This window comes from Leptonychotes weddellii, chromosome 8 (genome assembly GCF_054177405.1).
Source record: "Leptonychotes weddellii isolate Sample4059 chromosome 8, ASM5417740v2, whole genome shotgun sequence".
Taxonomy (NCBI): Eukaryota; Metazoa; Chordata; class Mammalia; order Carnivora; family Phocidae; genus Leptonychotes; species Leptonychotes weddellii.
In genome coordinates, this window is record NC_138376.1 from 29,263,782 (window position 1) to 29,277,456 (window position 13,675).

General features: G+C 56.7%; 1 protein-coding gene across 1 annotated transcript in view; it reads right to left on the reverse strand.

Moving 5' to 3' along the window:
* Window positions 1–245: 245 nt before the first annotated feature.
* The window catches only part of KCNK5 (potassium two pore domain channel subfamily K member 5), a 38,209-nt gene continuing 24,779 nt past the window's right edge, over window positions 246–13,675 (reverse strand). The window contains exons 2-5 of the mRNA XM_006738694.3: window positions 6,895–7,006; window positions 5,556–5,722; window positions 5,077–5,245; window positions 246–2,952 (exon numbers count right to left, since the gene is read on the reverse strand). Coding sequence (XP_006738757.1) covers window positions 2,087–2,952; window positions 5,077–5,245; window positions 5,556–5,722; window positions 6,895–7,006 — 1,314 coding nt within the window. The 3' untranslated portion in view covers window positions 246–2,086. The remainder of the gene's footprint in view (window positions 2,953–5,076; window positions 5,246–5,555; window positions 5,723–6,894; window positions 7,007–13,675) is intronic.

Below are 13,675 nucleotides of genomic sequence, written 5' to 3' on the forward strand. Positions count from 1 at the left end.
AGGATCCTTCCCGCAAGACTCCTCCCCATCCGCATTCAGACCGGTTAACTGTCACCTGCTCCAAGAAGCCCATCCTGACCACCTCATCTTAACTAGCAGGCCCCTCCCCCACCTCCTCACCTTTTTTTTTTCTTTCCCTTCTGGACCACCCCAATCCTCACCGTGACCCTCGCACCATCGTCCGTTCTCCCTACCCCCAATCCTCCCAGACTGCCCCCACACAGCACACGCTAGGCTGTCCTGTCCATCTCAAAGGCTTTATTGTAAAAATGTTAAAATAAATTACATTTGACATCATTGCCAGTATGTACATACAGTGTGTGAGTCCAGGACGGCCAGCGATACGCCAGCAAGGTGGGGCAAGGAAACTAGGATGAAAACTCATGAAAACATTCACAGAAAAACAGCAGGCCGCTCCTTCTCACCCAGCTGCCCGGCCAGCATAGCCCTGGGTCACAGGATGAATGCAGGTGTGGACACACACGCCCATCACCGTCTTCACATGTCGGGGGGGAGGGGGTGGGGTGGGGTCCGGCCCCACAGTCCTGGGAGGGGGCTGAGAGGCAGAGAGGGTGATCACTCGCCTCCTGGCCAGCGTCAGTCGCCTGTGAGGGATGCCTCGCCCCAACCGTGCGCACTCGCTTCTCGGTGCCTTCACCCCCACTCTGCGTGGGGGCTCTCAACAGCGTGACTCTGGCTGAGCTCACCAAGAAAGGCCCAGCAGAGCTGGGGGTAGGAGAGCGAACATGTAACAACCCAATCCTTGGGGGCCTGCTCTTTCGCCTCCTCTCCCCTCTGGCTCTGAAGCCAACAATGGATGCCAGGTATATCAAAACAGCAGTTTATTTAAAAAATAACAAAACATACAGGGCAGAGAGGGCTGGCCCTAAGGGTGCGTATCGCGGAGACCCCGAGAACTCTGCCGGCCCCTCACCAGAAACAGTCTGTATACAGTTTCACATTATCATTTGCTCCCCGTGTCCCCAGTCTTTTCTTAAACACACATGCGCACCTGCGGACACAAATGCCAAACCGTGGCTGCAGCAGGGGAGCAGATTCACATCTTTGGCCCATCCCACGTGTAAGCCAAGAGCGACTCGGCCTCCCCCACCATGGGGGCCACGAGGGCCAGGGAGCCATGAGGTCCTTGTTTGGGGCACAGGGGAGGCTGGGGACAGAAGGAACCAGAGCTGAGCTTCCTCCTGCAGCTCCCTGGCTACCGCTACCCTCTCTTCCCGCAGCTTTCCCAGGGAGGGAGAAAGCCTGCCTCTGCCATCACCTGGCCAAAGGGTGAGTCAGGGAACTGGGCTCCGGGTGGCTTGGTCTGAGCAAAACCAGAAGGCCTAGGACCCTGGGCCAACTCAGAGCTTGCTCAGGTCCTGTGTATTAGGATAGGAGTGTTTCAGCATCAGCCTAGGATCTCCCCTTTCCCTTCCCCTGGGCGCCTCTTCCCTACTGGGCTTTGCAGTAGGGCCTGATAGGCAGACAAGGTGGGGTTGGGGGATGCTTATACATGCACCCCACACAGCACCCTGCTATTTGCTGAGGAGCTGAAGTGCTCAGTGCCCCCACACCATTGCTGTACCTCCTGCAAAGGCAGGACCCAGGGCTCACAGTGCCCTCCCTCCTCTCTTTCTGAAATAGCTAGCTCCGTGCTGGGCACACAGGAGCTCATTAATACTGGTGAACTCAAACGGCCGGGGCCCCAAGCCTAAGAGAACCGTGTGAAATGCTCAACCGAAGGACGTCCGAAGACCCATGCAGGTGCAGGCCTCCCCCCGGAGGGTCACCTGCCAGCCCATACATGTCTCTGAACCATCAAATACACCAGCCATACTCAGGCCAGACGCCTCCCACTGCCAGGGTGCCCATTCAGCCAGAGAACCGAGGCCCTGTCCTGGGCGCACGCTGAGTTTGACCCGTAGCATCTAGCCGGAGGGGATGGAAGGTGAGGAAGGCCCCTGGCCCCCCACTCCCAGTTCCAGGGCTGCCCCCCACCAGGGGCCAGAGGTCCCAGCTGTAGTAGGATGCCCCAGGATGAGGGGAACAGAAGCCATCGGAGGTGGGGTGGGGAGCCGGCCCTGCCTCACGTGCCTCTGGGGCAGTCGGACTGACTGTACTCGTTCATAAGCTGTTCGTAAGGCACAGAGAGCTCAGACTCAGTGCTGGTGAAGGTGGACTCGTCCGACGAGGGGAACTCGCCCAGGTTCAGGGGCACCTCAGCTTCGGCCCCCTCCTGGGGCCTCTCCTCCCCAGCCAGGTTGTCCTCTATGGAGGACTTGGATGTCTCTTCGTCCGAGAGGCCGGCCTCCTCGTCCGCAAAGGTGATGCTGACGTTCTGGAAGATGAGCGGGTGGTAGTCCTGGGCGTCCCATGGCTCACCCTCCTCGCTGATTCGATCCAGCTGGTTAATGAACACCTCGGAGGTCGGGGAGCCTTCCTTGGGGGGCCCTGCCCCGGCCTCGTCGCTGGGGGGCCGCGACACATGGCCTTTGCTCTTCAGCGTCTGAGACACCTCTTCCAAGCTGGGCACCCGGTTCTTGGAGTAAACCACCAGGGGGGACAGGGAAGTGGGGAGGGCTGGCAGCCCACCCCCCTGAGGCCCCAGCCCCTGTGCTGGGACCCTCTCCCCAGCCCCACTCGTCTTCATTGCCTTCTTCCCGATCTGCTTGATGAGGTCATTGTAGGTCTCCTCCTTCTTGGACAGAAAGCTGAAGATGTTGACGTCCTTGGACGCCGTACTCCCAGTCATCTGCAGAGCCTTTTTGGAGTGTGGGGAGCTCTCAAAGGACTCCTTCCGCCGCCGCCGCCGCTTCTTGATGGCCTTGTGGACCTCCACGAACATGCTCACCTTCCAGTTGACAAAGAGGGAAAGCCAGGCCAGCCCCAGGTAGATCCAGAGCTCCACAAAGTAGCGGTACAAGGCGTGGTAGTTGGCGCTGGGGTTCACACCTGCAGACGGGACAGGAAGCCCCGAAGGTCAGAAGAAGGTCAACAGGGACCTGGATGTACATCAAGGCCAAAGCCGGGTTCTCTGAGAGCAGGCACAGTGTCAGAACACAGAATGGGATGCACGGTGAAAGAAAGGACTAGAAACCAGACTGTTCCATCATCCTGACGGTCCAGTCATTCATGTCCCTATCTTAGTCCCCAACCTGCCTGAGCCTCAGTGTCCTCAACTGTCAGAAGTCAGGAGAGTGGTTTCCCTAGGGTAAGGTAGTTTCCAGGTCCAAGGCAATGGGGAGGCTGTTAATGCAGCCAACACACAGGTCAGGAAATAGTTCATGCATGTTTGCCTTTCGATTATTCACTGTACCACATCTAGCTGTTTTGTGCACTTTTGGGGGCATATATGTTACAGTTCAGTTAAAACCAGGATGGAAATTAAGTGAGTGGCTGGCATCTTCACTGCTGGGTTTGGACTCACTGCTTTAATATGAATGGGGCTGGTGGTTGGGCCAAGAGGTCTGTGTGCACTGGTCCCAGCAGAAACTATTCTGGAAAGCCTTGATCCTCCTTCACTGGGGTCTGGCTGCCCCCTGACTTCCTGTTTCTGTCCTCTTCAGGTTGGCCCTTCCCGTGGTCTAGAGGGCTCTGCCACTCCACATCCTCCTCCTCTGAGGCCAGGCTCCCAACACCTGCTCCAGGGAGTCCTCCGGGTCACCCTGCACAGCTCTGACTGATCTCCTACACTCCAGCATTATGAGATTTCTAGCTTAACTTTACGTTTCTAGGCACACTGATCTGCGTTATTATATATCCTGCCCCCACCCCACCTTTCAACTGCGAGCAGTCTGGAAAAGGGACTAGGGGAAGGGGGCTGCCTCCAGAGTGGGGCTCCCGCAGGGCAGGGACTATACCACCCTCATAAAATTAGAGGTCCCCTGAAGACAGGTGCAGTGTTTGCCCCTGGAGACAAGAGGTGTCTCTAAGGGACGCTCGGGGCTCTTGGTCACAGGCAGGCTGTGATGACAAGCAGGGCGCATGCTAACATAGCTGGGTCCTATCCTCAGCACTCATTTGATCTTCTACCACCCTGTTAGGTAGGAGCTGTTCTTTTTAAACCAATCTTAGAGATGAGGAAACTGAGGGAGAGGTCTGAGGTCTTGCTGGAGCTGAGAAAGTATGGCTAAATATACCCCACTTCTCCAGTACAAAGGCTTCTCCTTGTTCGCTCAGGGTCCCTTAGACAATGGCAGGGCTGTGCCTCTGTCTAACTTTATCTCCCAAGACAGCAGGCCTTGATCTGCCGAGGTCAGGAGAGTGTTCGGGCCTCTTTCCTGTCCCCCGCCACCACCACTCAGCCGCCCCTCCTCGCATTTGGAGTCTCCCCTTACAATGAGGCAGAAGGTTAGTGACCTGCACCTGCCCCTGGGTGGGGGTAGGGTGTGTGGGGGGGAGACCGGAGGCCCCTGGAGCAAAGGTTGGGGTCGGCTGGGCAGGAGGCACTGAGGGAACACTGGGTCAATGCAGCCAAACAGGGGTCAAGACAATGAAGGGCCAAGATGCAGGGCAGGCCACAGGCACAAGTCTCGGAGAGGCTGGGGCCAAAGAATTTTATCACCTGCCTGGATTAAGTAGGGGGAGAGTGGGAGGGACTGTCCCGGCCCCCAGAGGGTGGGGCAGTTTAGGAGAAGGCCTCTCTTGTCTCTAAACTGCCTGTGGCAAGAGTAAAGTTTCAGGCCTGTGAGCCAAACCTCTAGACCAGCTCCCTCCGCTCCTGTGATGGGATGTAAGGCCGGCAGCTCTGGGACAGGAAGGGGGCCCCTGACTTGGCTCCGGGGCTTTCTGGGTAACAGGCTCAAACCCTGCAGGGGGTGGGGAAGGACCTACCCCCAGCCCCTAGTGAACCTAGGCCTAGGAGACAGGGGAGAACAGAGGGAGAGGAAGCAGGAAAAGCTATGACCCAAGAAAGAAAGGGAAACAGAAGAAGACCCCTTGGTGGTGGGGGGAGGGTTGCTGCCCAGGACACTGAGCACCTGCTGGGGTCTCATTAAGGTCAGCTGAATTGCAGGTGGAGAAGCAGAGAAAGAGAAGGCGGAGAGGCTGAGGCACGGGGAGAAGGGCAGGACTCACCAGCCACAAAGTCGCCGAAGCCGATGGTGGAGATGGTGATGAAGGAGTAGTAGAGGCCCTCGATGTAGTCCCATTCCTCGGTCACCATGAACACGAAGGGCGGGATCACCAGGTGGACCAGGACGCCCCATACAATGAAGATGGCCGTGCACGTGATCTGCGCCTGCCGCTGATGGGGTGGGGGTAGGGAGACCAAGTCAGAGCCACAGCAGAGACTGGGGACACTCAGCAAGGGCGCCCGGAAGGCCGGGGAGGCAGCCAGGCAGGAGGCCAGCTGGCACCAGGCCCGGGAGGAGTGTCACCCGCCCAGCAAAGGGCAAGGAGCACCGTTCCCAGCCTCACCCAGGGGCTGGGGGTCCCCGAAACTGCCCTCCCGTCCCCGCTCTAGCACCTCTGTCCATTCTTGAATCTTTCCCATCCTCCCATCACCTGCCAGGGTCCCCCCAGCACTGCCCAGCCCCCAGGGTTTGGAGACATACCAGGCTTACGCCTCTCTTGGTGAGGAACTGGCCCAGCCTCTTGGCACGTCCCCCGAAGAACTTGCCCAGGGCACTGATCCACGTCAGGCAGAGCGGCACCCCAAAGAGACCATAGAAGACACAGAAGAGGCGCCCGGCAGGGGTCTTGGGGGCCACATTGCCATAGCCTGAGGAAGAAGAAGAGAGTGAGGCACAGAGAGCCACAGCGGGGGTGATGGACCCAGACTCACCACGGTCCCTGCCTCCACTACGCACCCATACCTACACCCACATCCACACAACCACGTTCTTGACGATCACTTGCTATTGATCCAGTATCACTCCTTAAGAAATGAAATTTCACTTCATTACACTTTGGTCGTGATCATTTATAAAGCAAGTAGGATGGCATGGGCTATGTCTCCTCCATCAGACTGGGAGCTCCCTGCTGGGCAAAGCCTTCATCATTAGCAAGCCTTCCACTAGTCTATTCGGCACCAGGGTGCAAATTACAAAGAGCCTTCTCTGGGGAGACACCCCAGAAGCACCACGGGAGGTGGTCTCTAAAGATGGCCATTCTTAATCCCGTCCCTTCCCGTATGAGCGTGTTGCTGCTCAGGCCGGGCCAGCATCGGAGGCTGGGCTGCCGTGGCCGGCCTGGCCAGCGGACGCGGCGCAGTGGTGCCTGAGAGGCTAAGTCTAAGAAGCCCTGTTGCTTCTCTCCGGGATGGCCCGGAGGCTTACTCTGGGGATTCCCCGCTTGGACCCAGCTGCCATACTGGGAGCTGCCCGAGTCACTGCGTTTTCACCCCCAGCCGTGCTCTCAGCCAACAGCCACGCTCCACTGTCGAACGTGTGATGGAAGAAGCAGTCCCAGATGTCTATAGCCAGTAGTGCTTTGGGCTGATTCCAGCCTCAGACACAGGACAGCCACCGCCATTACTGACCTCCAGCAAGAACCAACTGGCTGAATCCAGCCAGCCCACAGGGTGGCGGAAGATAGTAAGTTGTGTTTTAAAAGCCCCTAAGTCTGGGGTGGTTGGTCATGCAGCCACAGATAACCAAAAGAGACTGCCAGCTCAGCGAGCAAGCATGGGCTGGGGTGATGCAGTGCACAACCTGCTCAACCCCCTGCATGGCTCAGGCTATCGGGCTGTGTCGTTTCCGCTCCAAGAGCCCAGGTGAGCACTCCTGGAGAAGTCTCCCAAGCATGGCCAGTCACCAAGAACTTACTAAATCCGCAGCAAAGTGTTCAAAGAACACAATGCAACTGAAGGCCATGGGACCAGAGCTGGACTCTTACAAGGTTCCGTGGAGCGAGGGCATGGATGTGGGTGTCCTGAGGTCCCTGAAGACTTACCAATGGTAGTAATGACCGTGGCGGCAAAAATCATTGCATTAGGCCAGTTCCAGTTGTTGAACGTCTGATTCCCTGTAATGGCCACGCCCTGTCCTGCAGCATCAGATACTACCTAGAACAAGAGACACAAAGTGACGAAATGATTTCTTCGAAGTGCCAGCAGTGGATGCAACTCCATATGAGCATTCTTATTGAATCATCACAATAACAAGGTGGCAGTTACTGTCTCCAGTTTATAGATGATGAAACATTTTATAGAGGATCAGAGAGGTTAAGAGATTTGCCCAGGGTCACACAGCTGGTAAGAATGCGAACTCAGGCACTCTGTCCCTAAAGTCTGTTCTCTCACCGAGCCAGTGCTTCTCAAACTTACTAGCATGTACCAGCGTCACCCGGAGAGCTTGTTAAATACAGACTGCTGGGCCTCACCTCCAGAGTCTGATTCAACGGGTCTGGGAAGGGGTCAGAGAATTTGCATTTCTAATGAGTTTCCAGAGGATGCAGCTGCTACTGGGCCAGTGACCACACTTTGAGAACCACTGTACTAGACAGTTCTGCCTCAAAGAAGGCACATGTGATTCAGAAACACGGGATGCCTATGCCCTACCCAGTCCTCCACAGAGAAGTCTTCTACTGCGGGACAGACCTGGGAGGGACCCCCATCCACCCCTCGCCCCAGCTCAGTGCCCTCCTGGATCTGTCTTCTGAGGGAGTATGCACTGCATCAGCTGGCTTCTTTTTCCCTGTGCTTGGAACTCTACCCTCTTTCCCTACAAGCTCCCCCTTCCCTCTCTTCTCTGGATCCCTCTCTCTGCCCTGGGCCAAGCAATTTCAAGGTCTAGGCCAGGACAGATCACCAGAAGTGGTGTGTACATTTCAGGGTGACTCAAAATCATGCGATCAGTCCAATCCCCACAGGGCTCCCAGCAACTGTGGGCAGCAGGGGAGAGGCCACCTGGGGAAGTCCACTGGTGGCCCTAGAAGAAGCCTTATCTATTCCAGGAACTTTAATAGCGCCAAACCTGCTTCAACCTGCCGAGAATGGCCTCTACCCTCCCCATCCTTCAGTCCTGCCACCGTTCACCGCAACCTGCAGATGGCAGGGCGTGGACCCCAGCAGGGCCCGGGATTTAAGCCAGGAGTTCCAGTTCTGCCCCCGAGGGGGACCCCAGGGTGGGCCACCCAATCCAGACACCAGGAAACTCAGCCCAATTCTCTACAAAACTGAAGCCTGGGACTGAGGGAAGACAGAAGGGCGAGGGATGGAAGAGGGAGACAGAAAGCCCGCAATTCTAACCCTCCGCGGTGCAACTGAAGTCCGGTGGGAAACAAGGGAGGGGCTGGGGCTGTTCTGAAGGCACGAGCAGTTTGCCCCAGCAGCAGCAGGCCCGTGTAAACGGATCTGCAGATTCCATAAAGAATTTTCCATGATGACATGCTCATCTGACAGGCCATCAAACCACACCACCCGCTGCCCGGCCTCCTCGCGGCATTTCCAGAACATCTCCCTGCAGGCCAGGGAGCGGCTCTCCCTGCAGCCCTCCCCTCAGAGAGCTGGCCTTCTAGCCGGCCTGGCCACTTCCAGGGGCGAGCACCAGCACGTCTAGATGCCAAGGGGCCTCTGGGTCCATCTGAAAGGTTTTCTAAAAAATTAAACCTATGTCTGAGGCAGGAAAATGAGCAGGAGCAGGGTCCCGTGTCTTAATGTTAAACAGATGGTGGCTCCCTTTGGCCCTTTGTCATCTCAGCTGCCCGTTGTAGGGTGGAGAGGGTAGAGCGCAAAGTGACAGACGAAGGGGAGCTCAGCCTGACAGACAAAAGGAACATTTAAGGGGAAGCTGCACCACTGAGCAGAGGACAGTGCATTTGGGGCACTGAGTCTGGTCCTCCCCGTGGAGTCCCGGGGACACGAGCGCTGTCCCTCTTCTCACACAGACTGAAAGGGGTGGATTCTAGAAAATCAAACCAGAGCCCTCACAGATGTCTAAATGGGGATAGCAGAATGTTTGGCACATTCAAAAGAGGAACTGGTGGGCACTAGAAGCGAGCACAGGTTCGTCAAGAACAAGTCATGCTCAGCTAAGTGCATCTCCCGCTCCAAAGGGGTTGCAAACCCTTGAAGTTGGGTGGAATGCAGTAAATCTAGATTTCAGCAAGGCAGCTGAACAGATGGGCTTGCAGATATTTCATGTGGACAAGACAGAGAGATGCAGGGTGGAGCTGGGATTAATTTGGGCCCCTTTAAAGGCAAATAAACAACCAAGAGGTACTGATCTTTATCAACCTGGCCTGAGGCCTCCACGATCAGGCTAAAGGCCTGGCCTCTTCCATATTTTAATCAACAACACAGAAAAGACATATGTAGAGGGCTGACCAGTCTAATTGGCAAAGGATGCAAAGCTGGGGACAAGCCGGGATGGGGGAGAGAGCCAACACACCGCAACGGCAGTTTGAACTCAAAATCACCTCGCCTGGGGAAGATGGGCCCAAGCTAACAAGACAGGATTATCTTTTACTATTTTCATGTCATACACTTTGGGTTAGAGAAGACCAGTCCAGGATCCACGGGAGAAGTCCTTCGGTTTCAGCTGACCACAAACTAGCAAACACTAGAAAAGTAAATAGAATCTCCGGCAGTGTGAACACCTTCTCTCTGGAGGGCTGGGCCACACACGGGACCTCTGCTCCACTCTGGGTGTCGGCCCTCACATGATCTGCTAACCGAGAGGGAGCCAGGGTGGCGTTTTTGGATAACAAGCTACCTGAGAATGCACGGCTCTGGGCAGTGTCCCACTTTCGGTAATAGAAAGTGTTTAGAGCACAGCACAGCAGGGATGCTGAAGGTGTGACTGGACCCAGGGGTGCTCAGTGGGGTGGCAGCCCCCTCTGGGAGTGTCTGGAAATGCGGAGTGGGGAGGGGTGTCTGTGTGATGCTGCCACACACACCTTGGACGCACTGCGAGGAGATGAAATCCCTGTCCTCCCACCCACCTATGCCAGGTGATGGCGCTGGATGCCCCCCGACACACAAGACAGCCGACACTGCCCCCGCTGAGAAACACCGGCTGCCCAAAGGCCATCTGTGACTTGGGAATCAGTTAGTAAGTGCTGAGGAGACACCGAACGGAAGAGTGGCAAAACAGGGTAACCAAAGAGGGCATTACGGTTGGGGGCCCTGCGGTAGACAAGCTGGGTCTCCTGCCTTCCCCCCTGCCAATGCTATGCCCTTTGGGGCACAGCCTGCAGCCTCAGCCTCCGGCCCTGGGTTATCGGGGGCCACAGTCCCATGCACTTTCCCCAGGACCTCTGTTATCTCTCCACGGTCATCCAGAGAGGGGCACTTGGAAGGGTCCCAGTGTCCCCAGGGTCAGAAGCACCACCAGCCCTTACAACAATCCTGTGGCAGTTCTGCCCACTGGTCAGGTCACGAAGCAGGCTCAGAGAGGTTACACGGCAGAACTGGGCTAGTTTCCGGACTATCTGGTTGTAAGTCAGTGGGGCTCCCCCGGCCTCCCTTCACGGCTCCGGCTGTCCCCTGGGCACCCCCAGCAACCCCCGCTGTTGCCTCCTCTGCGCGCATGGGCACCCAGCAGCTGGCCTGGGAATCAGCCTGGCTCCATCCCAATGCTGGGGCATGAAGTAGGATTTCTGTGCTGCTGAATGGCGGACACCCCTTGCTGGGGTGTATATACACACATCACCTAACTGGCTCTTCCTGCGATCCTGCCAGGTGTCACTCGGCAGGTGGGGAAAGTGACCAGGACTGAGGTCATCCCTGGGTTACGGAGAGTGGCATGGGGGAGCCAGGCCGATACCCTGTTAGACACGGCGTCCTGTCCCCAGGGTTAGGGAAATAGCTCTCACAGGAGGCGGCGGCCCCTGTTCACTCACAGGATTCTTTAACTTGGCTCCCACATTCACACAAGACAATATTTTCCTTTTCCACAGAACCCAGGAGAGTGTTGGGAGAAGGGGAGACTGCACACAGCCCGGGCCCAGCTCTGTTTGGGGAAGGAACAGAGCGCGCTCCTGGGTCACCCTCATGATCAAGCAGCTGTGATTTACTGAGGGCTTTCTATGCACCAAGTGCTGGGTGCTAACACCTTACTGCCTTCAGCGCGTTCAATAAGGACAGAATCCTGCTGGGGAGACACCATAATTTTTTCCATTTGGCAAATGAAAATTGAAGCCTTAGAGAGGTTAAGTAAGTAGCCTGAGGTCAGAATGCTCAAAGCGAAGCTGGAGAGCCCTGACTAGACATGGTTATCCTGCCCCCCAACCTCCGCCCCTTCCCACAAAGGCCACAGGAAGGAGGCCAGTGCATACTTCCATCCCTCCGCACCAGCTGAAAAAACAGTGCCCTAAAACCAGTCCATCCACTCTGACCCAAGCTCCGTATTTCTGGCCAGGCCTCCAGGGAGGCGACATGCCCTTGCCTTGGCTTCAGGCAACCAGCTGCCCTGGGCTCTCACTGTCCGCGAAATACGGGTTCCCGGACAGCTCCGCACCCCCCGGGGATCCGGAGTTTCCCGGGCAGAGGCAGCTGCCAGGCCTCCCCTTCCCGGAGAGACTCATCCTGATGAGTGGGCAGTCCCAGGGCTGAAGTCCACCTTCAGACCCGGGCAGCTGGGGCTGAGGTCAGGCCTCTCCCCTCATCCACCTGGGGCGGGCGGGGACGGGGCACCGGAGTCAGGGTGGCAGCCGGGCTGGCGATGGCAGCTAACTGGCACCCAGGGAGCTACTCCCCACCTTGCCTCCAGCTCCCAGGCAGACATCCGGTATGGGCCACAGAGCCCTTTCCTGCTATGCGGGGTGCAGCCGTAAGGAGCCTCCTCGATGCCAACCTCCCCTGGACCCACAGGCTGTGGAGGGGGTGCAAGCCAAGCAGCCTTTACCCATCCCTGGCTGCATTTCACGCTGAGGTCCACACACCAGCAGGGTGCTTGGCAAGCCAGAAAGGACTTTTATCATTCCTCCCACCTGGCCCTCCTGGCGCCCCCTTGAGGTGGGCGGGGCAACCGCTTATTAATCTTTATTTCATAGATTAGAATAGTTATATTTGAATAGCAGCTGATTCTAAGCACTGAAGTGACCGATACCACCCAAGCATCTAAAATCACTTAGCTCGCTGAATCTTTACAACCCTAAAACATGGGGGCCGTTACCCCCAATCACAGATGAGGACAATGAGGCACACAGGCTAATTAAGTAGCGTGCCCAAGGTCACACAGCTAGTCAGCGGTGGAGCTGGGGGGTGAACTGGGGTGGTCTGGCTCTCAGCCCCCCGTGCCACCTACGGATGGGGAGAGGGGGTGTAAGGGATGCAGGGGGTGCTTCTTAGCTATAAGGAGTGGAGCCAGGTCTCGAGAACACAATTTCCCAAGCAACTGCGAGAGAAATGTCTGCAGGAATGCAGACTCCCCTGGAATGTAAGCGTCACGAGGGCAGGGCTTTTTGATCTGTTTTCTGCTGCTGTATTCCCAGTGCCTAGAACACTGCCTGGCACATAGTAGGTGAGCGTGGGTGAGGAAATTAACTGAAATGGGTGCATGTTCTTTGGCCTAGACTAACTTATCCTCTGCTGTCCTTCCTTCAACACTTTCCCAGCATCATTCTGGAGCTGGGTTTAACTAAATTCATTAACGACAAGGTGGAGGCCTTTATCCAGCGGGAGAGCGGGAAGCAGAGGTAGACCCCAGCAAGAGTAGGGGCTGGTGGGGTTGAGGGCTGGCTGCAGGGGCCACAGAAACCACCCGCCACAAAGTAGAACTGAGGGCGGGGTGGGAGGGAGCGAGACTTTGAGGGGGACAAAGGGCTGGGGAAGGGGTGGAGTGAGGGAGGCAGGTGAAAGCCCCCTCGGTCAAGGCCAAGACAACGGACCGAGTGGCAGTGGGGCTGGGAGAGTCCCTGGGGAGACTTGAAGGACTGTCTTTTCTGCAGGAAGGGGAGGTGGTCCCCTGGGCAAACTGTCCTGTGGGCAGCAGGTGAGCAGGGAGCAGAAAAAGGAATCTAAGTCACCCTTGGTAGCAATACTTTAGTAAGAAGCCCACACCTTTCTCAGGGAATGCTTACAAAGCCCCTCTGCAGCTCAGACTGAGCCTTGCATCTAGGAAGGCAGACGGCTCTCATGCCCGCTCCGTGGCACTGACCTGGTGGTGAATCTAGGGGAGCTCCCAATTGCTAACAGCAAGTCTCTGGGTAAATAACCTGGTAGTCTATCAGCCTCAGTTTCTCCATCTGCCAAGAATAACACCCACCCTGAGCATACGGAAAAGTAGGCAGGGCATCATCGTCAGCACTGAATGAATGGATCTGCAGTCAGTGCTATGACATGGTACGTGTGTCCATCAGGAGACCAGACCCTGCGAAGACCTGAGACCCGGGGGGAAAGACCGCGCGTCCCTAAGGTTACATCAAAAGGCGAGGAGTTAACTCCCCTGCACCTGGAGGGCAGGCCTGGGTGAGAATAGTACACTGTCCCCAAGCTTCCTCACAGCTGCCACCTTTTCCCACCTTTCAGTTCTAAGAGTGAAAGCTGCCCTTCCTCAGTCTGATCAGTCTGCTCCCTCGGGGCACAGGGTGACTTCTCTGACATCAAGAGGGGGACAGGGGATCAGTTGGAGTCGGAGGGGCTGGGGGCGCGGGTGTGTGTTAAAGCTCTCCCTGGAGGAAGCAGAAGCGCCACCCAAGATGTCCTGTTTCATCCCTCAGGAGGCCCATCTCTCCTGGTCTCTGCCACCCAGAGGCTCCCAGGCACCCTGGCCAGTTTCCCGAACAGCCA